This window comes from Denticeps clupeoides, chromosome 8, assembly GCF_900700375.1.
Source record: "Denticeps clupeoides chromosome 8, fDenClu1.1, whole genome shotgun sequence".
In the NCBI taxonomy this organism is placed as follows: domain Eukaryota; kingdom Metazoa; phylum Chordata; class Actinopteri; order Clupeiformes; family Denticipitidae; genus Denticeps; species Denticeps clupeoides.
Window position 1 is genome coordinate 21,585,322 of NC_041714.1, and position 24,436 is coordinate 21,609,757.

General features: G+C 45.9%; 3 protein-coding genes across 4 annotated transcripts; 2 read left to right on the plus strand and 1 right to left on the minus strand.

Moving 5' to 3' along the window:
• Nucleotides 1-72: 72 nt before the first annotated feature.
• On the minus strand, nt 73-4,819 carry eloal (elongin A, like). Its single transcript, XM_028988052.1, has 11 exons — nt 4,727-4,819; nt 4,162-4,218; nt 3,954-4,066; nt 3,203-3,842; nt 2,623-2,725; nt 2,379-2,540; nt 2,179-2,276; nt 1,456-1,636; nt 1,092-1,215; nt 836-942; nt 73-308 (listed from the first exon to the last, which is right to left on the minus strand). Exons 1-11 carry the CDS (start codon nt 4,796-4,798, stop codon nt 247-249), a joined length of 1,719 nt encoding a protein of 572 aa, XP_028843885.1. The 5' UTR covers nt 4,799-4,819; the 3' UTR covers nt 73-246.
• A 679-nt stretch (nt 4,820-5,498) lies between these two features.
• klhl31 (kelch-like family member 31) lies at nt 5,499-9,134 on the plus strand. Of its 2 annotated transcripts, none has more exons than XM_028988035.1 (3): nt 5,499-5,575; nt 6,348-7,556; nt 7,851-9,134. In XM_028988035.1, the coding sequence occupies exons 2-3, from the start codon at nt 6,382-6,384 to the stop codon at nt 8,581-8,583; spliced, it is 1,908 nt and encodes a 635-aa protein (XP_028843868.1). In that variant the 5' UTR covers nt 5,499-5,575; nt 6,348-6,381; the 3' UTR covers nt 8,584-9,134. The 2 variants fall into 2 exon arrangements, with proteins under 2 accessions (XP_028843868.1, XP_028843869.1); XM_028988036.1 differs by lacking the exon at nt 5,499-5,575 and adding an exon at nt 6,071-6,141.
• Nucleotides 9,135-16,194: 7,060 nt separating this feature from the next.
• On the plus strand, nt 16,195-24,103 carry gclc (glutamate-cysteine ligase, catalytic subunit). The gene is made up of 16 exons (XM_028988037.1): nt 16,195-16,756; nt 17,850-17,962; nt 18,639-18,821; nt 20,442-20,555; nt 20,647-20,705; nt 20,803-20,939; nt 21,112-21,186; nt 21,511-21,627; nt 21,817-21,955; nt 22,084-22,196; nt 22,271-22,363; nt 22,460-22,564; nt 22,643-22,724; nt 22,841-22,947; nt 23,035-23,155; nt 23,292-24,103. Exons 1-16 carry the CDS (start codon nt 16,607-16,609, stop codon nt 23,471-23,473), a joined length of 1,890 nt encoding a protein of 629 aa, XP_028843870.1. The 5' UTR covers nt 16,195-16,606; the 3' UTR covers nt 23,474-24,103.
• The last annotated feature ends 333 nt before the right edge of the window (nt 24,104-24,436 follow it).

The following is a 24,436-nucleotide window of genomic DNA, read 5'->3' on the forward strand; positions in this document are numbered from 1 at the left end:
GGGGGAGACCGAGTCCACAAGGCAAGGTCCGAGAAGCAAAGAAAACAGAAAAACCATGGTGGTTCGGTGGTTCTTACTGCTTTTAATTCTGAGAGCTCATTCATAGTGCATTACACGGTACAATCTGCCTTTTAACAGGACGGCAGGTGACAAAAGACATCCAGTGAAGAGAGAAATTCGGTACATAAATACAACTCTGATGAAAGTTACAAAAAAAAAAAAAAATTGTAATAAATAGCCATTAATTCATCGGCGACCCAACTGCTTCTTAAAGGCTTTCAGGGATTTTGCCATCATGGGTGCAACTCCTGGAAGTTGTAAGAAATAAGAGAAAGAACACTTTATTAAAATTACATACAGCCATTTGTATGACAATTCAATATTGCAATTTCAGGCATGCAGCGTGGTTGCATTCTTTTGTAAAAAGAATTTTAATATTTATTCGACACATTAACAGTAGCAAATAAGGCTAAAAATACATATATTATATATACACACACACACAGGAATATTCATACAAGCCAGCTCACAGAGACGTAAAAAAACACCTGTTCACTTTTAAGCATGCAGTATTTAAAGCTACACCCCGTGGCTGTACATCAGGTCAGCGGGTGGGGCAGCGTAACGTTATCTGCTCGCGCGCAGAGTTTTATTGCGGCTTTCCATTTATATTAGGAGGCGTGGCTTGACCAAGTCTAAAAGCACACGTTACGCTGCTGGCTTGTCCGTGTTATTCGTGCAATTAACCTGCTTGTCCCCCCGCCCCGCGCAACGTGTCATGGTTCGATCAGCAATCACGGATGTAAAAACTACGTGTACAAGAAGTGCAACTCACTTTTTATCTTCCTTGGATCCTGCGCTTGGTTGGAATTGGAGGTGTTGCTGCCGGGTCTTGGAGACTCATTATAGCTTGGTTTACCTCGGCTTTCTTGGCACTTATAACTGGAACGGTAAAGAAAGCGCGTTTTGCACGCCCGTGCACACACACAAAAATGCAATTAAGAGGTCCGCCTGCACAATTTACACAACACGACTGCTTAAAATGCGTGTTAATAATCCGTTGGCTGTTTCGCGGGGAGAGCTGAACGCACCCGGGCTTGTCCAGCGGATGATGCTGCAGGACGGGGCCGGCCGTCCCGTGGATCTCTTGCTGGATCCGTACGCTCCTGGGTGGTTTGGCAGCCGAGTGGATGAACGCCAGTTTCACCTGTCGACCTGTAACGAAGGTCGGAGGGAGGGATCAAAGCCAGGGCGACAAGGCCGTCTCCGAGTAAGCCTTAGCGCTGGACTTTTGAGGGCTAAATTACGGGGAATAAGTCCACCTTTACAAGGCCGGTGCCCCAACTCATTGAATTAGTTCACACGTTTGAAAAGTCATTTTTAAAAATGTGATTGACAGATGCGATGGGACCACAAGTCAATAAGCATTTCACTGCACCGAGTCGCCGTCCGCACCCTTGGGCTTGCCCGAGTGAGCCGAGACGATGGTCTTGGTCAGCCTCTTCAGCTTCTTCTCCCGCTCCTCGAACAGCCGGAGGTACATCTCCCGCCACGACTCGTACTCCTGCAGCTGAGAGTTGCGGAAGTCTTTCTTGCAGTGCTTCGCCCACAGGTCGTCCGTCTCGCCGATAAACACCTGGATTTGAACGTCAAGACAACGCAGAATTTACAATTCTGGTTCCACAAAAGACCGTCCCAAAGTGCATGGTATTCAAATTCAAAATGATTATTTTATTCGTCACCTACACAGTCATACACGGTACGATACGCAGTGAAATGCTTTGGCGGCTGCTACAGACCACAGTATTGCAAATATACAATGATCCAATATGCAAATATAAATAAGTGTAATATTTGGTTAATATAAAACAAAATAGTGAAAGTGCACAGTGAAATTTGTCCGCTGCATTTAACCAATCACCCTTGGTGAGCAGTGGGCGGCCATGACAGGTGCCCGGGGAGCAGCGCGTGGGGACGGCACCTCAGTGACACCTTGGCGGGTCGGGATTCGAACCGGCAACCTTCTGATTATGGAGCTGCTTCCTTAACCGCTAGGCCTCCACTGCCCCAAGGTCGAAGGTCGAAATATGTGTAACAGCAAGGTATAAAGTGGGAAAATAAAAAAAAGTGACATTTTTTCACTTTATAAATGCCCGAGTGAAGGGCTAATTCCCTGACCGGGTTGCACTCTTCAATGCGAAGGAGCTGCTCCGGCGTGCAGCGCTCCAGCACCGGCTTCAGGATGTCGAACGGCACCCCTCCGATGTCGTACAGCACTGCGGGGAGAAGAGGGACGGCCGGTTAAGAGCGCGCTGGGGGGGGGGGGGGGGGGGGGGGGGTATGGGCTGGCCCGGCGGCGAGGGCGGACGCCGACTCACGGTCGATGTTGTTCTGGAGGGCACGGATGCACTGCTGGTACAGGGACATCATCGACGGCAAGTAGGCGATCTTGGCGCCGGAGTACACCTGCATCTTCCGGTTGAGCCTCTGGCCCGTGAACGCCGGCGCCTCCTCGCCCGCGTCCGCGGCGCGGCCTTCCGCTGGGTTGGGAACGCACGCGTCAGACAGCGGCAGGCCGGAGTCTCTAGCCAAAAGGACGGGGTTCATTCGCGCGGCACTCACGCTTGTCCTCGAAGTAGCGGAAGCTGGAAATGTCGTCGCACTCCGGCAGGACCGCCGGCAGCGGCAAATTCAGCAGCTCCTCCAGGACCGACTGCTTCGTGGTCTTACCAATTAATAAGAATATCAATTACGTTTTACATCATATATCATCTTATATAAAGGTGGTAGGTAGTAGCATAGCGGGTAAAGTGAAGTGATTGGCACATGTGATACACAGCAGCACAGCACACGGTGCACACAGTGAAATTTGTCCTCTGCATTTAACCCATCACCCTGAGTGAGCAGTGGGCGGCCATGACAGGCGCCCGGGGAGCAGTGTGTGGGGACGGTGCTTTGCTCAGTGGCACCTCGGCGGATCGGGATTCGAACCGGCAACCTTCTGATTACGGGGCCATTTCCTTAACCTCTAGGCCACCACTGCCCCTTCACACTCGACTATGGACCAGAAGACCCAGGTTCAAACCCCACTTACTAGCATCGTGTCCCTGAGCAAGACAGTTAACCCTGAGTGTCCCCCAGGATGAAAGCGTCTGGCAAGTAAAAGTACACGCAAAAACATGGCCGAACGGCCCGGAGTTACCGTTTCTGCACCATCTTTGGCCGACCCCGTGCTCGATTTGGCTCCGGAGATCTCGGCGGTGTCGGAAGGCCGCCGTCTTTTCGGAGGATTCTTGCGGTCACGCGACTTCTTTTTCCTTTTAGGCACCTCCAGGTCGTAGCTCAGGTAGGCCTCAAAAGACATTTCGGGGCCGTCGAGCTCGTTATCGCTCTGATCCACGATCTCGGGGTCCCCCTTGACCCTCTTCTTGCCGACGCCGCTGCTGCTGCTGCTTCCGGGGTTTTTACCCGCACCGGCTTTTCTCCCCGCTTCCTCAGCCCGCGCCGGGGCCCTTTTAGCCTTTTCCGGACCCCGACGTTCACGCGTCCTAGTCCCGCTCGACGCCGGTTTCACGTCAGGCTTGGATCTCGGCTTAGCGGCCCGTCCGTGGGACGCACCCTCGCCGGACTTAGGGCACGCGCTCGGTTTACCGTTCAACTCCCCCTTTTCGGCTCGCGGTTTCTCTTTGCCATCCGCTGTGTCTTTCGATTCCTTCGCGGTGCTGGGCTTCTCATCTCTACTCCGGCTCCTCTGGTCGCCACAGTCGTCCAGCGGTCCCCCGTCCTTGCTTTGTTTTCTTGCATTGTTTGACGGGAGGGTCTTCAATGAAGAGTCCTGCTTACTAAAAAAAAGCAATGAAAATAAAGACGGGAGGACACACACGCTGCGTCAAGTTATTAAAAAAAAAAAACAAATTAAATACACCATAGAAAGCCAAACCCTATCGTATTACCTTGAACCATCTTTGGGAACCAACTTCTTCCACCGGTTCACCAACGTCTTGGCCACGCCTCCCGCATCCGCATGCTTACGAAACGAGTTGACCACTTTGCCAATTCCCGTTTCCTACGGCGACTCAGAATTAAAAAAATGTTTAAAACAAAAAAAAACAGCACAGTTCTGCACAAATTACGCACGCATTTGGCGAAAAGGACGCTTACTGCAAGAATGTCGAGGGTTATGTCCAACTCCTCAAGCTTCTTCAGTGTGTTCAGAACCTTCAGAAAACATACGTGTTAACAAATGCTTTTTTCCCCCCCCACATATGTATTTATTACACACGCGTCCCTGCACACATGTCCCTGATCCAGGAGTTGGAAGTGCTGACCACGCACGGGGGGGACGGGGGCTATGTATAGGATGCGGGGGGGGTCCACAGGACTATAAATGGACAAAGCAAGTGCAGGCTTCGCGGCTGGAACCCCGTTTTTATTAGAGACGTGAGGGTACCGGACACCGCTGCCTGGCGGTCGGACGAGGTGTCCGCGGTGTCGCGGTTGCACGAGTTGACCGGCGCGTTAATGCGGGGACGGGACGGGGACAACTGGGCGGCTACTTTCAGCGCCCAGGTCGCCACCCCGAACCCCCGATCTCTGCACCAAGACGCTACACCCCCCCACACCGTTCACTTCCGGCCCCCTCCGAAGCAACGCGCAAACGGCACAGTTATGGGACATTTTTTTTTTTTTTTACAAGGCTGGCGTCTCCAAAAAGCTTAATATATACCGTTTTCGAGTCGGGCGATTCTTTCAGCTTACGTTTCGACTGCAACACCTTGCCTACGTCCGCCGCGGCCATTATGGTCGCCCACGTGTTCGGCACACCTGTCCATTTAAATCGGGGTGGGCGGGGCGTGATCAATTTCAAATCATGACGTCATCAAGCCGACGTGCAACGTTAGGCGGTGTCGCGGGAAATTCAGTTCACCGAGCTGTTTTCAAATCATGACGTCACACGCCGACGTTAACGTTAGGTGGTGTCGCGGGAAATTAATTTCCCCGCGCTGATTTCAAATCATGACGTCACAAGCCGTCTTTACTTAGACGGCTTTCATGTCTTACTACTAATTAAATGATTGAAACCGCTGGATATACATGTAGTGTAACTTTTAAAACAGCATAATGAGTGACTGTTTACTATATTTACTCCGGTAATTAAGTATCTGTGAAAAACAAAGACGCTTCGGGAAAAAAAGAGAAGCCGTGTAAATAAAGAGAATCCGTATGACGTCGCAGTGGCGTGTGACGTCATGATTTGAAATTACCGCGCGCCGGGGGGGGGACTTCTTCCACACAAAAAAAAACAATATGCAATAATAATAATAATAATAATAATAATAATAATAAGGCCCACTGAAATCATACTAAGGGCAGCAGCGACGACGGAGACGAGCGGCAGTTTTATCGGCGGTAAGTGGGCGGCGGTTCGCGGACCGGGGAGGAGGAGTTAATCCCCAGTTCCTCCAGATCTCTCTCTCCCCTTCTCTCTCTCTCTCTCTCTCTCTCTCCCTCCCCTGCACACCAGCTTGGAGGTGCGAGTCCCTTCTGCTCCGGCCACTGCTTCGTCCCTGCGCTGGTGAGTGTCGCGCACCGGTGACATTTCTGGAAACAGGACGACATAAAAATGCTCACGTTTGGCGTGTATTTGGCGTTTATTTTGTGCCGCATGATTGGTGCGTCTGTGTGACTCCAAACGCGCGTCGATTCGGAAACGACACGTCACCCCGCTTCTACTTCTTTAATTTGCATGTATTTTAACCACATTTGCAGCTATTCGATTGCAAATGTCCATAAAAGTTTTATTTTTAAAGGGGTGGGGGGGGGGGGGGGCAGCACGTCTATAAAAGGCACGCCGAGGCTGCGCTTCTATTCCTGGACGCGCTCCTGATAACTTGTGACAGATGCAGAGTGAGGAATGCTGATGGGGACACGGCCACGCTGACCGTCCCCCGCAGTCCTGTTCGTGTAAAGAGTAACGAAACAAGTTCATTAGTCAAGTACAGATGCTCAAATAAAGCTAATCTATCTGCATTTAGGGTAACCTTTGGCCTCGCATATGAACCAGAAGACCCATGTTCAAATCCCACTTACTACCATCGTGTCCCTGACTCGTGTCCCTGACTGTCCCCGTAACTACTGATTGTAAGTTGCTCTGGATAAGGGCGTCTGGTAAATGCTGTAAATGTAAAGGTCCTGCTCTTTTTCCCTCTGCTTTTTAACTCGGAAATATTCTATTCTATGTTCAGGCTGCAGTTGCTGATTTAATATCTTTATTATCACACTATTATGGGTGTGCATGTGGTGTTAACGTGTGCAAGTGGCGGTAATAAATGTGCATGTTGTTTCAGGTCTCGGCCGTGACCCCGCCCCCCTGCTACAGTCATGGCACCCAAGAAGAACAAAGCTGCCAAGAAGAACAAAGGAGACATAAACGAGATGACCATACTGGTGGAGGATGGTCCAGTCAACAAGATCAATGGGCTGAACGCTCTTCTGGAGGGTGGAAATGGCTTCAGCTGCATCTCGACCGAGGTCAACGATGCCGTCTATGCGCCCAACCTCCTGGAGGGCTTGAACAACATGAGACAGGACAGCTTCCTGTGTGACTTGATCGTCTCCACTAAATCGAAGTCTTTCGACGTCCACAAAGTTGTGATGGCCTCCTGCAGTGAATACATCCGGAACGTGCTGAAGAAGGAACCGTCCCTTCAGAAGATAGACCTCAGCGACGTCTCCCCGGTTGGCCTGGCCACGGCCATTACGTACGCATACTCTGGGAAACTGACCTTGTCGCTGTACACCATCGGCAGCACCATCGCAGCGGCGCTCTTCCTGCAGGTCCAGACGCTCGTGAAAATGTGCAGCGACTTCCTGATGCAGGAGATCAGCGTGGAGAACTGCATGTACGTGGCGAACATCGCGGACACGTACAACCTCAAAGAAACCAAGGAGGCGGCGCAGAAGTTCATGCGCGAGAACTTCATCGAATTTTCAGAGATGGAGCAGTTCCTCAAGCTGCCGTACGAGCAGATCAACGAGTTTCTGACGGACGATTCTCTTCAGCTGCCATCCGAGCTCACGGCTTTCCAGATTGCCATGAAGTGGCTGGATTTCGACGAGAAGAGGCTGAAGTACGCCGCAGACCTGCTGACCAACATCCGCTTCGGCACCATCTCGGCCCAGGACCTGGTCAGCCATGTCCAGAGCGTGCCGAGGATGATGCAGGACCCCGAATGTCACCGCCTGCTGGTCGATGCCATGAACTACCACCTGCTGCCGTACCAACAGAACATCCTGCAGTCTCGGAGGACCAAGGTCCGCGGCGGCCTCAAGGTCCTGCTCACGGTAGGTGGGCGGCCGGCCTTGACAGAAAAGTCTCTCAGCAAGGAGGTCCTCTACAGAGATGCTGACAACGTGTGGAACAAGTTGACCGAGATGCCTGCAAAGAGCTTCAATCAGTGCGTGGCGGTCCTGGATGGCTTTCTGTACGTTGCGGGCGGTGAGGACCAAAATGACGCAAGGAACCAGGCCAAGCACGCGGTTAGCAACTTCAGCAGGTGAGTATGAGAAATGGTCACTTCCAAACCTGAGGTCCCAGCATGCGGGGGCGGTGGTGGCCTAGCGGGTAAGGAAGCGGCCCCGTAATCAGAAGGTTGCCGGTTCGAATCCCGAGCCGCCAAGGTGCCACTGAGCAAAAGCACCGTCCCCACACACTGCTCCCCGGGCGCCTGTCATGGCTGCCCACTGCTCACTCAGGGTGATGGGTTAAATGCAGAGGACAAATTTCACTGTGTGCACCGTGTGCTGTGCTGCTGTGTATCACATGTGACAATCACCTCACTTCACACTAGATACGATCCCCGATTCAACACTTGGATCCACCTGGCCAACATGATCCAGAAGCGGACTCACTTCAGCCTGAGCACCTTCAACGGCCTCCTGTTCGCCGTGGGAGGCCGCAACTCGGAGGGCTGCCAGGCGTCCCTGGAGTGCTACGTGCCCTCGTCCAACCAGTGGCAAGCGAAGGCGCCCATGGAGGTGCCGCGGTGCTGCCACGCGAGCACGGTCATCGACGGCAAGATCCTGGTCACCGGCGGCTACATCAACAACGCCTACTCCCGGGCGGTGTGCGCGTACGAGCCGTCCACCGACAGCTGGCAGGACAAGAACGGCCTGAGCACCCCGAGGGGCTGGCACTGCGCCGTCTCCGTCGGCGACCGCGCCTACGTCATCGGCGGCAGCCAGCTGGGGGGCCGCGGCGAACGGGTAGACGTCTTGGCGGTGGAGTGTTTTAATCCCCATTCCGGGCAGTGGAGCTACGCTTCCCCCTTGCACGTGGGGGTCAGCACGGCGGGCGCCGCCGCCCTGAATAACCGGGCCTACGTCCTGGGAGGCTGGAATGAGGTTGAGAAGAAATATAAGAAATGCATCCAGGTGTACAACCCCGACCTGAATGAATGGACCGAGGATGACGAGTTGCCGGAGGCTACAGTCGGCATTTCGTGCTGCGTTGTGAGCATCCCGACGCGCAAAACGCGAGAATCCAGAGCCAGTTCAGTATCATCAGCGCCAGTCAGTATATAACATCCAAGCAGGTTCATACATTTACACAAGACTGCAATATTTGCCTTAAGGTATTGTATTAATGTATGACATTGTACACACAAATACAGTATTCATCAGGACAATGAGCACGGCCAAACTGCATTAACACATAGTGGTGCACATAGAAACCAACGTTGTGTTCCACGGGATACTATAGAGGGATTGATAATGCATTGTTCAATTTGACAATGACATAACTTTTAATTAAGAGAAAATACTTTAGAATCACGAATTATCAGAAACACTGTCTGTATAGGTTTACAAGCTGTGAAGTACCGAACATTTCACAATATAGACACAATTTTATATTTATGGGGCCAGTTTTTTTTTTATCTCCCCCTTTTGATATACATACATCACAGATGCATCACACACAGTGCAGACTACCCACTGAAATTTTAACTTTGAACATACAGTACAGTACAGGCCAAAGGTTTGGCCACACCTTCTCATTCAATGTGTTTTATATATTTTTATGACGTTGGTAGATTCTCACTGAAGGTATCAAAACTATGAATGAACACATGTACTTAACAAAAAAAGGTGAAATAACTAGTTTTATATTCTAGTTTCTTTGCTCTGATTACTGCTTTGCACACTCTTGGCATTCTCTCGATGAGCTTCAAGAGGTCGTCACCTGAAATGCTTCTCCAACAGTCTTGAAGGAGTTCCCAGAGGTGTTTAGCACTTGTTGGGGTCCAGCTCACCCCAAACCATCTGGATTGGGTTCAGGTCCGGTGACTGTGGAGGCCAGGTCTCCACCTTTTGTTAAGTACATAACTCCACATGTGTTCATTCATAGTTTTGATGCCAATAGTGAGAATCTACCAACGTAAATGGTCAAGAAAATAAAGAAATCACATTGAATGAGAAGGTGTCTCCAAACATTTGACCTGTACTGTATACACAGAACAAAGGAATCATCTGAAATGCAGTCCTGAAAATAATTAACTCCCAGTACATAGACACCTACCAGGAGTAGGTGATTTGATTAAACAGTTCCAGTGAATTAAAACCTTTAAAATACCTGCTCTGTGTCATGAAAGTGCTGCTGGTAGCTTGATATATACACTGAAGACAGACTAAGGTGGAAGTGTGCTCACTGGATGCTGCCAGATATGGGGGAAAGGGGTAACACTGATGATATTTGTTTTGTGAAGAGCAGCAAAGTGAAAAGCAATGAGCCTGAGCTGATGCAGGGCTGAGTACGCTGGACTGATGCCTTTCAGTCCCTGACAGTTCATGTTAGTAAAAAAAAAAAGTTCTTAAGATGAAATTATTTAAGGACAAAAATGATATTATATTATGTTCATGTAGTGTGTGAGTGTACTATTTATTTATAAGTCCTGAATGGTTAGTTGACATGTTCCTGCCATTTCCTGTTGTAAGTTCATCTTAACAACCCCAAAAGGCTTTCATCTTTATTAAAAGGTTCCTATAAAAAATGGAGTCATGTGTTTATTTGAGAAATAATCAACGATGATCAAGTGTGTTTTTGTTTACAGTATAGCTGTTTATTTATTTATTTTTTATTTATTTATTTTTTTTATATATTTTATATATATTTACATCAGAAGGGTAGCTACATAGATTGACTAGATTGACTTTCACTTACATAGATGTTAGACATTCATATTAAATATAGGCTATTTAATATGGGGATCTGATATGGGAATCACGTTTTTAAACTGAAGAAAAGAAGGTAAGTTTCTTGTTCATTACCATCATCAACAAAATTCTGTCATTACAGAAAAAGCAGCATAACCTCACGTGTTCAAAAATGTTCAATTTTTTTTTGTCAAAGTAGAAAAGAAAGACCCATAAATGAGTAGGTGTGTTGCCTGTTAGTGTATTATGATGAAATATACAAAATATCAACATGGTCTCAGGCAAAGCAAGACACTAGTCTGGTCAGCTCAGCAACTGCTTTCTGCAATGCAATAATCTCCCTCTCCAATCGTCCTGTGTGTGTGAGTGTGAGTATGTGTGTGTTGCATTCATGCCATGCAGGTCTGCTGATGTGCATCAAAGAGCTACAGTAGTAATTAGACAAAGCCGTAGAGTTGTTAGTCTGAATTAGAAAAAATCAGAGCATATCCTTTTCATTCAACAGTGGGATTGATCAACCTAGTCTTTGGGGTTTTCTGGCCACACCAGTTTTTACAACATTCATGAAAAGCTTTATGGAGCTTGGACAGTAAAACAATCTTTTATATATATCTTATTAAAATATTATATATATCTTTTTACAAATACATTAATAATTTCATGTTTAGCAATTCATGCAAACACAGAGTCCACCTCAACACAGCTAACTTGTGAAGGAGTTTCCCTCCATTTCTAATGCAGAGAAATCAGTACATGCATTTATAATATATAGACTGGATGTTGTGACTGTTTTCTGCTTGTCACCCAATAAGCTCCCACTTGTTGAAGTCTCCAGGGTTCTTACATTCACAAGGCGCAATGAACACATTACTCCTTTATTGCTTTCTTTGCCTTGGCATCCAGTTAAGTACCATATTCCCTTTTAGAATCTGCTTCTCCCTTATAAAGCTCCAGTATATCTCAGTGACCTAGTAGCGAGAAGACTTACTTTCTGCCCTCCACGTACAAAAAGTCACTGCTGAAAACAAAGTATATGCTTATAAAGACTTCCAAGGAATATTTAGGGATGACACACAGTTTCACTATTTAAATTCACACTAAAAATTCATTGGATTTATTTATTATTCGTGAATTTAATTAAATAATAGACATTGGGTCCACGTTATTCATTTGATTTCCCTTGCATTATTTCAAACTGTATTACTACGTATTATTTTTAACAACCCGGGATGATGCAGTACTGACCAGATAAGGCTTGCTTCCTATCAAGGGTTCTTACTTTTTCAAGTTTTTGAAAAGGCCCTTGGTCACTAGGACCTTGAGCACTGTTATAATGTAATGCGATTGTGCCAATTTTATATTGTACAAATGACTGTAAAAATAAAAATGGCCTAACTGATGCTCAACAAATGAACTTCATGATGTTGAATGAAAGCATGAATGAAAGCAAATGAGGTAACTATTAACAAACTAACACAATTTGATAAGCCGCAGGCCCAGCATAGATGGAAACATCAAGCCATCTCTTGTTAATCCTGAGATTTGAACTGTGCATTGCCAACACATTTTTTTGCATTTGGTCAAGTTTCTGAAAGGCAGCAACACTAAGTGCTCTGTAATAAAGTTGCTGGAAATACAGGTTATTCAATATATTTTCCAATCATTTCACTCTCTCTCTGTCTTTGTCAGCTTGTAGCTGCAGGCTTTCTGATACGGCATTACAAGCTTGCTTGCATCTGGTGTAACTGATGTCCAACAACATCAGCATTCATTTCCGACTCAGATTAAACTCACAAACAGTATGTCTCAATGGGCTTTGACAGGCTGTACAGGTGATGACATTTACAGCATTTACCAGATGCCCTTATACAGAGCGACTTACAATCAGTAGTTACAGGGACAGTCCCCCCCTGGAGACACTCAGGGTTAAGTGTCTTGCTCAGGGACACAATGGTAGTAAGTGGGGTTTGAACCTGGCTCTTCTGGTTCATAGGCGAGTGTGTTACCCCACTAGACTACTACCACCCAGAGCTCATGGATGTGAAGTGATTGTCAAACACTTCAGCACAGTGACACCACAAAATGTGTCCTCTGCATTGAGCAGTAGGCAGGCATGGCAGGCGCCCGGGGAGCAGTGTGTGGGGACGGAGCTTCGCTCAGTGGCACCTCAGTGGCCACCACTGCCCATCCTCATATTCCTCCTCATATACGTAACCCTAACACTGAACAGCATTAATGTAATGGCAGCACACATTGTTGAAAGAAATTTGCAGCCCTGCCCTGTCCTGCGGATTCTCATTCCTACCTGTCAGATGCACCTTTTGAACGATAATTAACCAGCGCACATTACGCAAATTATGTTCATTACGAGAATGCAAGTCAAGTGTCCCAGGGGAAAACAACTGACCCCTAAATTGACTGAACACACCCAACACATGAAACCTATGATGTCACTATCTCCTTGGGCGTATGGGCATATTTTTACATTATTTGTGTCCTATTTTACTATATGAATCATTTACTATACTATATATTTACTATTTGAAACATTTTAATATCTATTTAAATACGTCTTGTTCTGTGAAGAGTCCTGAACGAAGCACCGACTTCGTTGCATATATTAAAACTCTTAAGGGAGAAAAGTAATTATTTTTTCAGGAGTAGCCACAGCTTATTAAAGTTTAAAGTGAAGTGATTGTCACATGTGATACACAGCAGCACAGCACACGGTGCACACAGTGAAATTTGTCCTCTGCATTTAACCCATCACCCTGAGTGAGCAGTGGGCAGCCATGACAGGCGCCCGGGGAGCAGTGTGTGGGGACGGTGCTTTGCTCAGTGGCACCTCAGTGGCACCTCAGTGGCCAAACTGATAATAAATCTAGTGTTGTGTTTTAATAAAGTTCTACCAGAAGTGTATGTGCTGGGATGGGGAACTTGTTCCGGGGTCGGGGTGCTTGCGCGAGTCTGGACATTCTTGACTCGCCGTACATTGTGTCTACCTCAGTCTACCATCATGCTCTACCCACCAACACATTATAAAACAACACATAAAGCTACAGTAAAGACAGGTTGTTCATTCAATCATTTCACTCTCTTTCTTTCTACCAAGTGGTGTCCCTCATGTTCCCTACAAAACATGTGTAGCTTGCTTGCATCTGGTTTAACTGATGTCCATGCAAAGCACATCAACAACAACAACATTCATTTCTTATTTTAATGGCCTTTCACAGGCCATACAGGTCAAGTGACCCCTAGATTGACTAGGAATCCAGTCTGTCTGGTCTTCTATCCTGAGGCCCAACACATGAAACCTATGGCGGGCGTGTGGATTTTGATTTGCATGATTTTTACTATATGAGTTTTTTTTCCCAGAACTACCACGTCAGTAGTCTATTACTCACCAGACTCATAATAAATATAGTCCGGGCAGAGGACAGGCATTCTGTCCTTGTTCTACAAAATCTCAACTCATCATGATCTGGGCAGGCAAAACTAAAACAATGGCTATACTGTGGCCCTTTTCTGCCATGTCATCATTACATCAACATATTTCATGTAAATAGAATTGAATGCCAGGCCCGTGCAGGTTATATTCCTTCTGAACTAAATAAGAAGACATTGCTTGTGATGACAAATGACAAAGCCTTTTCCCTCATCTCCAGGGTTCTCTGGTTCAGGCTGCAGCCATGGTTCAAAGAATTAGGACTGATTTTTGTATTTCTATTAGATCCATTATTTGTATGGTGAAACCTTAAGCCAACATTTTTGTATTTGTTTAATACAAAGCTATTAGATTAACCTATTAATCGGTTTTAGGAGTGCATCCTTAGTAGTTTCAATAATTAGTTTCAATAATTAAATGTCAGCAGGAAGTGGATATCAGAAGGGTAGCTACATAGATTGACTAGATTGACTTTCACTTACATAGATGTTAGACATTCATATTAAATTTAGGCTATTTAATATGGGCATCTGATATGGGAATCACGTTTTTGAACTGAAGAAAAGTAGGTAAGTTTCTTGTTCATTACCATCATCAGAGACTCTTTCAACTGTTGGAAAACCTTCCCCATTGTCCAACTTGAGGTGGCTGAGAACAAAATTCTGTCATCACAGAAAAAGCAGAATAACCTCACGTGTTCAATAATTTTCAAAAATGTTTTGTCAAAGTATTTACATTTACATTTAAGGCATTTGGCAGATGCCCTTATCCAGAGCGACTTACAACGTGCTTTCAAGTTACCATAGATGAAGTGATCAGTTCCGGTTAATTAGGACCCCAACTATGAATACAATCTTTTTATTCACTCTGTTGTACTTTCTGTGCACACGTTCGACAATAAGAACATTACAAGTTCATGAATATTCTCTAAAGAGGAAGGTCTTGAGCTGTCATTTGAAGGTGCTCAGTGACTAAGCTGTTCTGACCTCGAGGTCATTCCACCACCGAGGGGCCAAGACAGAGAAGAGTCTAGATGAGCGTCTTCCTTTTACCTTCAGAGATGGAGGGACCAGGCGAGCAGTACTGGAGGCTCGGAGTATACGAGGTGCAGTGCGAGGTGTAATAAGGGCTGTGAGGTAGGATGGGGCTACTCCATGTTTGACTTTGTAGGCCAGCATCAGTATTTTGAACCTGATGCATGCAGCTACTGGGAGCCAGTGGAGGGAACGTAGTAGAGGGGTGATGTGGCAGAACTTGGGAAGGTTGAAGATCAGTCACGCTGCTGCATTTTGTATGAGTTGTAGAGGTCGGATGGTACATAGTGGTAGAACAGCTAGAAGGGAGTTGCAGTAATCCAGTCGTGAGATTACTAAGGACTGAACAAGTAGCTGGGTGGCCTGTGTTGACAGATAAGGACGGATTCGTCTGATATTGTAGAGAAGGAATCTATATGAGCGGGAAAGACTGCTGATGTGAGTCAAGAAGGAGAGTTGGTTGTCTAGTTGAAAAGTAGAAAAGAAAGACCCATAAATGAGTAGGTGTGTTGCCTGTTAGTGTATTACAATGAAATATACAAAATATCAACATGGTCTCATGCAAAGCAAGACACTAGTCTGGTCAGCTCAGCAACTGCTTTCTGCAATGCAATAATCTCCCTCTCCAATCGTCCTAAATTGACCTATATGGTGTGTGTGTGTGTGTGTGTGTGTGTGTGTATGTGTGAGTGTATATATGTGTATGGGTGAGTATGGGTGTATGTGTGTGTGTATGTGTGTGTATATGTGTGTGTATATATGTGTATGGGTGAGTATGTGTGTATGTGTGTGAGTGTGTGTGTGTGTATATGTGTGTGTGTTTATGAGTGTGTATGTGTGTGTATATGTGTGTGTGTTTATGAGTGTGTATGTGTGTGTGTATATGAGTGTGTATGTGTGTGTATATATGTGTATGGGTGAGTATGTGTGTATATGTATGTGTGTGAGTGTGTGTGTGTGTGTGTATATGTGTGTGTGTTTATGAGTGTGTATGTGTGTGTATATGTGTGTGTGTTTATGAGTGTGTATGTGTGTGTGTGTATATATGTGTATGGGTGAGTGTGTGTATGTGTGTGTGTATATGTGTGTGTGTATATATGTGTATGGGTGAGTGTGTGTATGTGTGTGTGTATATGTGTGTGTGTTTATGAGTGTGTGTGTGTGTGTGTGTGTGTGTGTATGTGTATGGGTGAGTATGCGTGTGTGTGTGTGTGTGTATGTGTGTGTATATGTGAGTGTATATATGTGTATGGGTGAGTATGTGTGTGTATATGTGTGTGTGTTCATGAGTGTGTGTGTGTATGTGAGTGTATATATGTGTATGGGTGAGTATGTGTGTGTATATGTGTGTGTGTTCATGAGTGTGTGTGTGTGTGTGTGTGTATGTGAGTGTATATGTGTGTATGGGTGTATGTGCTCACCGTTGCGACGCTGGCATGAGTAGATTGCTGAGTCACAGCATGACGCGCCTGACGCGGTCACGTGCTCGGCGTGTGGGCGGAGCCAGCTCTGAAGAAAGCGGCGGACGCGCGCCTGGTGCGGAGCAGTGACAGAAACACACGGCGCTGGGACCGCGGCCGTTTTGGGCTCCTGCTGAATGACCTGCTGGCTTCTCGGCGACTCTCCTGTCGCCTTGTTAGTGCGAGGGACAGTTTGCGTGAAAAGTCCGTTTTAGAACAGTAATGCGTGGAGGCCTCGCTCTCTTTAGCTGGCTAGCAGGTCCCTCTTGCTAGAACGGCTAGCCCGTGTTTCACACTTTGCTATTATTTTCGTCTTTTTCTGTTTCGTTCTTACTCTTTGCAGTGCCTTGCAGTGCGAGTCACACGCTAGAGCTACGGCGAACTTGTCACGGTGTAAAATTTAACGTGTAAACGCAAGTAGGCAGACGCAGTCGACCGCTGCGGGTTTCAGGGACATGGGCTTGCTGTCACAGGGGTCGCCGCTGAACTGGGACGAGACCAAGAGGCACGCAGACCACGTCCGGAAGCATGGCATCATCCAGTTCCTGAACATCTACAACAAGGTGAAGGAGCGTCAGAAGGACGTGCTGAAGTGGGGCGACGAGGTAAGGGGACCCCACGCCGTGTTGTCACCCGCCTTGCCGGTGTGACACTGGTCCGGCGCTCCTTGCAGGTGTACGTGGACAACGTTGGAATGTGAAGTCCTCATAACCTGGTTCCTAACCCCGAATCGGCCACACTTGCGCGTCAGGAAAGTTCTCTTGCTCGTTTAACGAAAAACCTAGAAATCCCCGCGTTCACGTAGTCGTGTATGTCTGCGAATTTACACACACGTTGTTGTTTTGTTTGCTTGTTTTTCCATCGCTGCAGTCGATGAATTGTGAAAGTGCGAAATAATTCTCGCTGCGCCTTTGACCGTATGCAACATTTCAAAATAAAAGCCCCAGCGCCAGACCCTGTCGAACCCTAAACGCTATTTGGCGATGTCACAAGCGCGAAGGTGCGAGGTGGATTTACACGTGTAGTCTGACCCCAGCCGGACGGCACGATGTTAAATGTACACGAAATAATTCCGCCGACTTTCCACGTGGAGCTTTTATTTTGAAACGTTTCATACCGTCAAAAGCGCGGTGGCCGAAATTATTTCGCATTTTTCACGATTTATCGGCTGAAAAACCGACGTGTGTGTGTGTGTTAATTCACAGACGTCGTGAAAGTGGAGAAACTCCACTGGGGTCGCACTCTCAAGACAGTACTGCATTATTTGCTAAGTCGAATCCATCATGCTAGAAACACCTCGCTTTCAGGCCCGCTGCAGTCACATGAACCTTCTTGGCAATGCTTCAGCGCTCGAAAAGCCCACCAGCAAGCCCAGAGGGTCGTGCCTGAGGAATCCGTACGGCTCCTGCTGTGGTTTATCCACGTTGTGGAATGTTGTTGGTTTTGGAATAATCCCTCGTGCAGACAGCGGATTTACATGCAAGCAGAGTCGAAGTCGAGCGCAAGTGGTTGATGAATTGGAATGGATGTCAAACATTGAATTGGAAGCTCTGTCCAGCTTGGTCCTCCTCGTCTGCATAGCGATTGCTCGTGCCCATTCATTAGTGTTAATTTAAAAAAAAAAAAAAAAATAGGTTTGGATACTCCATAGCACTTTTCATCACATGCTTTCTTGTATCTGGAACATCCTCATTTAAGGTGGAGTACATGCTGGTTGAGCTGGATGACAAAGATGAAAAAGTGCGGCTGGTGTTGAATGGCGGCGAGGTTCTGGAGACCCTTCAAGATAAAGGTGAAAATACAAATCCCAAGTAAGTATGCAGATATATTTACATTTACAGCAGTATTTACCAGACGCCCCTTATCCAGAGCGACTTACAATCAGTAGCTACACGGACAGTCCCCCCCCTGGAGACAGTCAGGGTTAAGTGTCTTGCTCAGGGACACGATGGTAGTAAGTGGGGTTTGAACCTGGGTCTTCTGGTTCATAGGCGAGTGTGTCACCCACTAGCCTACTACCACCCAATGGTTATATTTTTATATTATAATTAAACCAAAAAATAAAATTGTATTCATGAGTTTATGTTGCGGATTTAGCTAGTACGTAGAGAGGTTTCCATCATGAATGTGTTGAGGCTGGTCCTTTTTGGATGGCGAGGAATGCGTGTTGGTTTAAGTGTCTGCGCGCTTGCTGCTGGTGACATCAGAGGCCTGAGGCTGCCCGTGGCGGTTGGGAACGGGAAAGCTGTGACACATTCCTCATTAATCCCCCCTCTGCCGCGCAAACTGAAGGGCTGTTCCCCGTAACACAAATGCCCTGGCCGCAGCATTTTTTTAAATTTTTTTTTCTCCCCCTCTCCGCCCTGACCGCGGCGAACGAAAAACATGTTTACCCCCCCAGCGTCGGACCGCCGGAGTTTGTGTGCTCTGCGTCGCGAGAGGCGTGAAATGAATTCTTTCTTTCTTTCTTTCTTTCTTTGTCTGAAGCCATCCCACCCTGTGGAGGCCTGAGTACGGCAGCTACATGATCGAAGGGACGCCCGGGCAGCCGTATGGAGGGACCATGTCCGAGTTCAACACCGTCGAGGACAACATGGGGAAGAGGCGGAGGGAGGCCTCGTCTGTTCTTAATGAGAATGAAATACTCTGCACCATAACATCATTCCCAAGGTAGCTCAAGAGTATGCATTGGTCTATCAGGATTATCAGCAAATCAATCAATCAGTCTTTATTTATATGACGCCTTTTTAAACAATGTGCATTGACACAAAGTGCCTAACAAATAGAACAGTGGCCAAAGGCCCAGGTGAGCAAGCCATAGGCAACAGTGGGGGGGGGGGGGACCTGGAGAGGAACCAAGACTCAGCAAGGAGAACCCGTCCTCCGCTGTAATCCAGAGCTGACCAGAGAAATACGCTCAGAAAAATGTGTATAATGAGACGTGTGTTCGAGTCCCAGCTGGCGACTGTTGGACGGGGTCAGCAGAGAACCAAGCAGGGCAGTCCGTGGAGGTCGGCCATGTCACGTGATCACTCCGAACTGGGAAAATCCCCGGGCAGGATATACCGTCCACAGTGGAGTGGCTAGAGAAAAGATTTTCTTTTTCACACATATATACGCACACATCGATTGATGTTTCATTCTCAAAGAGTCAAATCTTCCTTTTGTAGGTCGGATACATTTGGAAAAGATCCGGGCAAACATGCCGTATTGCACCCTGGCATTGTTCAGTCTGTTTAGTTTTCACTTCCTGTGAGCTATCGTGGCCTTTGATGGATCGCTCTTGGATCCTTTCTGCTTTGGCGGAGTTGATATTCAGACAGGATGAAGGAATTTGCCGCCTAGTCTTTGTCTCTCGGTGCATCGATCACTGCATGTTTGCTTGTCGCCTTTGTTCGCTGCTGAAGGTGGGTGTGTTGCCGACCGTTTTGAGGGATCAAAATTGTAGTCGAAGACATGGCAGTAAATTCTTTTCCAGATAAGCGTCAACCTTTACCCCGACCACGGAGGATTAAACAACTGCTGTGTGCTCCTGCCTTCATTTCACCTTTAAATTTCCCTTTAATTAATTCGAGAACGTGGCAGGTTTTAAGGCCTTTCTTTGCTTTTCACAGCAAAATAATCGCGAACCAAAACTTAAATCGTACAAGATATTTTGCTTAGGAGTTTGAGGAGTCTGCGAGACACAATAGATCTTACATGAAAGTTGCACATTTTACTTTGTACATTTGAATATTATATTCTTGTATTATTTTATTTATTTATTTATTATTCTCCGCGCCTGCGTCCTCTCCAGTTAGCCCCACGCGTCAATGGGCGTTGGTCCTCTGTGTGATTTTCATTCGTTTTTTTTTTTTTTTTTTTTTTTTTTTTTTTTTTTTTTTTTCCCCTCCCCCCCACTCTTTAGAATTCTCCACTACAGTACAGTCATTCCAGGTCCTGCTGATTTTCTGGGCAACGCGAAGAAACCATTAAAACACGATGGTTTCTGATGCTGCTCCTGTTCCGCAGAATATCTCCAAATTAGGAAGTAGTCCAGTGACTCGATGGGATCATGGGGTTAGTTGTGTATCAGTAGCATTCATGTAAAGCATGCATGTGACTCCGGGGAACATGCTTTTTTTTTTTTTTTTTTTTTTTCTCTCCGGTTAGCAGCGAGTTATAGTATTAAACCGACATTAATAGAACGTCGCTGGATTGCATACGGTCAAAGGGGGCGAGGGGGCGTGACTGAAAATAATTGAGAAGTGACCTGTTCGTGAGGCTCATGCAGTTTTAATGCATTTTCAGGTTAGGGTGTCCAGGCTTCACCAGGCCAGAGTTTAAGCCGACGCCCGTTGAAAAGGGCGTGTCCAAATCCCTGTTCTTTCCAGATGAAGCAATTAACAGGCATCCACGGTTCAGGTAAACTGAAACAGTGCTGTTTGTCCTGCTTTTAAAGAATAAGCAGCATGGAAACGCTGCATTAACGTTCACGCTTTACGTCACATTTCAGCACCCTGACGAGAAACATTCGTCACAGAAGAGGAGAGAAAGTGGTGATCAATGTGCCAAGTACATGCTAACTCCTTGTTACTACCATTGCATTTTATTACCGAGAATAGCCTCTGCGTTTGCATGAGCGTAATCCAAACTGCCTCTGTATTGATAGTTTTTAAAGATCGGAACACCGCGTCTCCTTTTGTGGAAAGTTTTCCCGAGGACGACGGAGAAGCTGCCCGGGCAGCCCTGCCCGATCATATCTACATGGATGCTATGGGCTTTGGCATGGGCAACTGCTGCCTCCAGGTACGATTCGCTCAATTCCAGAAGCGATTTTATTTATAAAATACATTTTTATAAATGCAGTCATTGAACCCAGATACATGGATGGAAATGCAGCAAGACGTTCTTCAGTTGAATTGAATTTCGCGTTTTGGGGATTTTCTTTGAGGGCTTCTTTGCTTGTCTGCTGCTGCAGGTGACGTTCCAGGCTTGCAGCATCAGTGAGGCGCGATACCTGTACGACCAGCTCGCTACGTTCTGCCCCATTGTGGTGAGACAGGACTTTGGACAAAGCACCGGCTCTGTTTTGAAACTTGACTTGTGTTTTTAACTTTGAACATGAAGTGTGATTAATGAAAAGAAACTCGGCCGGAGTTTCCTCTATTAATAAAATTCCAATATGCCGGTCAAATAATTAGACTGCAGCGTTTTTTCAGTCTGAGAACAGAGTCAGTGGTTTAATTTGCAGAATAAGCAGCCAGTAAGACGAGTCAGGAATGTTGCTCACTTTTGCCTTCGGCAGATGTTGTGTAGTGTGTGTGTGTGTGTGTGTGTGTGTGTGTGTGTGTGATGCTAATTGTTGAAATGTTAACAGATGGCTCTTAGTGCTGCATCGCCCTTTTACCGAGGCTATGTGTCAGACATCGATTGCCGCTGGGGAGTTATTTCTGCCTCGGTGGATGACCGGACGCGGGAGGAAAGAGGGCTGGAGGTGCGTGTCCACGACGTAGCCCAAGCGCTTGTAGATTAACTGCATGACTGGAGCCGCTTGTTACAGCCGGATTCAGCCAGTGCTTTGGTTAAATTGTAAATCCAAACGAATGATGAACAATGTTCTAATGGATGGTAGCTCATCGTTTGTAATTTGTTACCGCTGGCGATTTAATGTTTTATTGTTTAGGCCCTGAAAAACAACAAATTTCGGATCCATAAATCAAGATATGACTCCATTGACAGCTACCTCTCCCCCTGTGGTGAAAAGTACAATGATATTGAATTAACGATCGATGAGGACATCAACAAGCAGCTGCTGGATGCAGGTAATGAACGTCACCCAAAATCTCCTGTTCGGTTTAAAATGGTTTTCAAAAGCTTTATGAAAATCTTGAGCAAGAAATTATTTTCTTGAATTATGCTTTTATGTGTTCATTTTTTATTTTTATTTAAGGCATCGACAAACTTTTGGCTCAGCACATTGCCCATCTTTTCATACGCGACCCTCTGTCGTTGTTTGAGGAAAAAATTCACCTGGATGACGAGAATGAATCCGATCATTTTGAAGTAAGTAATATTTATTTGTCACTATGTATGTATTTATAATGACTTAATTTGTATTGTCTTTTTGTTTCTTTCAGAACCTGCAGTCAACAAACTGGCAGACAATGAGATTCAAGCCTCCTCCCCCAAACTCTGACATTGGATGGAGAGTTGAATTCCGTCCCATGGAGGTATAAACCCTCCCGCAACTGGCAGTGCTGCCCTCTAGTGGATGACAGGGTTCGGCCTCCAGTCATTTTAATTGATCTCCTTTGTATTTTATACAGGTTCAGCTGACCGATTTTGAGAATTCTGCTTATGTTGTCTTTGTGGTGCTGCTCACCAGAGTCATCTTGTCCTACAAATTAGACTTCCTCATTCCCTTGTCAAAGGTACACTGCTAATTTTATATGCACGCGATGTAATAAAATGTCCTATTATTGAACTGGGGACTGCTTTGCAAATTTTAGGTTGATGAAAACATGAAAGCAGCACAGAAGAGAAATGCTGTGCAGGAGGGCATGTTCTACTTTCGTAAGGACATCTTCAAAGGTGAGGTTTCAGTGATGAACTTACAATCAAAAATCATATGCTGTAATTATCACACTTACCACAAGGATTGTTGATAACTGTCGCGCCTTTAATTTATGTGATTTATCCCCTTGAAGGCTGCAGCCCTGTTTTTGATGGGTCATCCGCTGCCCAGAACGGGCTGGACAATGACGGCCACGAGGAGTTCACACTGATGAGCATTGATACGATCATCAATGGAAAGGTGCTTTTTTTATTTTTGCAAATTCCATTAGGAAGGCCATGTTATAAACATGTTTTTTTTTTATTAAGAACATTTCCTCATAAACAGGAGGGTGTATTTCAAGGGCTGATACCAATTTTGAACTGCTACCTGGAAAACATGGAGGTGGATGTGGACACACGCTGCACCATCCTCAATTACCTGAAACTCATAAAGAAACGTGCCTCTGGTATACAAGTGAAGCTTTTCACATTTTTATTTTATTTCAGAATATATGTTGATCTATATTAATAGTACGGGGCATCTCATTGTGAATCACTTTCCTATTTTTTTATTCTTTTTTTTTTTTTTTCCCCCTTTTGCAGGAGAGCTGATGACAATGGCAAAGTGGATGAGGGAATTTGTGGCTAACCACCCACAATACAAGCATGACAGTGTGATCGACGACAAAATTAACTTTGATTTCATCAAGAAATGCGACAGGATTGCAAGAGGGGAAGAACGATGCCCTGATCTCATTGGAGACCCCATGAACAGAGGCAAATAAAAAAATTAATTGAATTTTTTTTTTATAACAATACAAAGGCCCTTTTAGCATGAAAAACCAAATGATGATGACACCAAGGAAAATGTGGTCCAAACTGAGCTACAGACAACAAGGATGCGAGCTGCATGTGCAGGTTGCATGGTCCTGATATGTGTGTATTAAAATCTGTACATATGAGATTTTTATGATTCTGAGATTTATTTTAATAGATGAAACCACACCGAGATGCATGTACTGTAATTTGAATTGGATATGTAAATATCGGTCCCTGGTTTTAGGGCAACTGGCTCAACTTGAATTTGTGTAAATGTAGCTATCACCAAGTTGTATATTAGTTAAATTTTTATATACTGTACACGATGCACTCTTCCTCTTTAAAGTGTCTTCTCCTGAGGTGTATGCATTCGTCAGATCTTCTTTTTTTTTCCCTAAGATATGGAAATATTGGCTTTCTAACTTGAATTGCAGTGTCTTGAGGCCTTTAACAAACGTTTGTGTGCTTGATGTTAGTGAACTATTAATCAGCAGTAGATTGTTCAGACAAATCATGTGAAGGATGAAAGTAATTGTGATTTGGTTTCTTAGTTAAATAAGTATACAAATAAAAGCTTCTTGGGCATTTTTTTTTAATGTAAGTAAACTTTTTGTGTGTGTGTGTGTTGCTCTGGTTCTCCACTAGAGGTCGCCACTACTCTGCAACCTGCTTGGAAATGGCTTGGGGTTATAAAATTATAAAAGGTTGATCTTTGGTGATTTAAATCTCCTGGCTTTGGAGTAAATGCGCAGCATTTTCCCCCTCCTTACATGCACGGAGCGCTTAGGCCCGCACTTTGGATCGGAACGAGTTGATATTAAGTTGCTGCTCTTGTTTTTTTTTTTTCTTTTTTTTTAATAAACCCACGTGACCCTGGAGTGAAGCGGGTTACGCGCATGCGCCGGGCGCGGCGCCCTGATTGGTCCGCG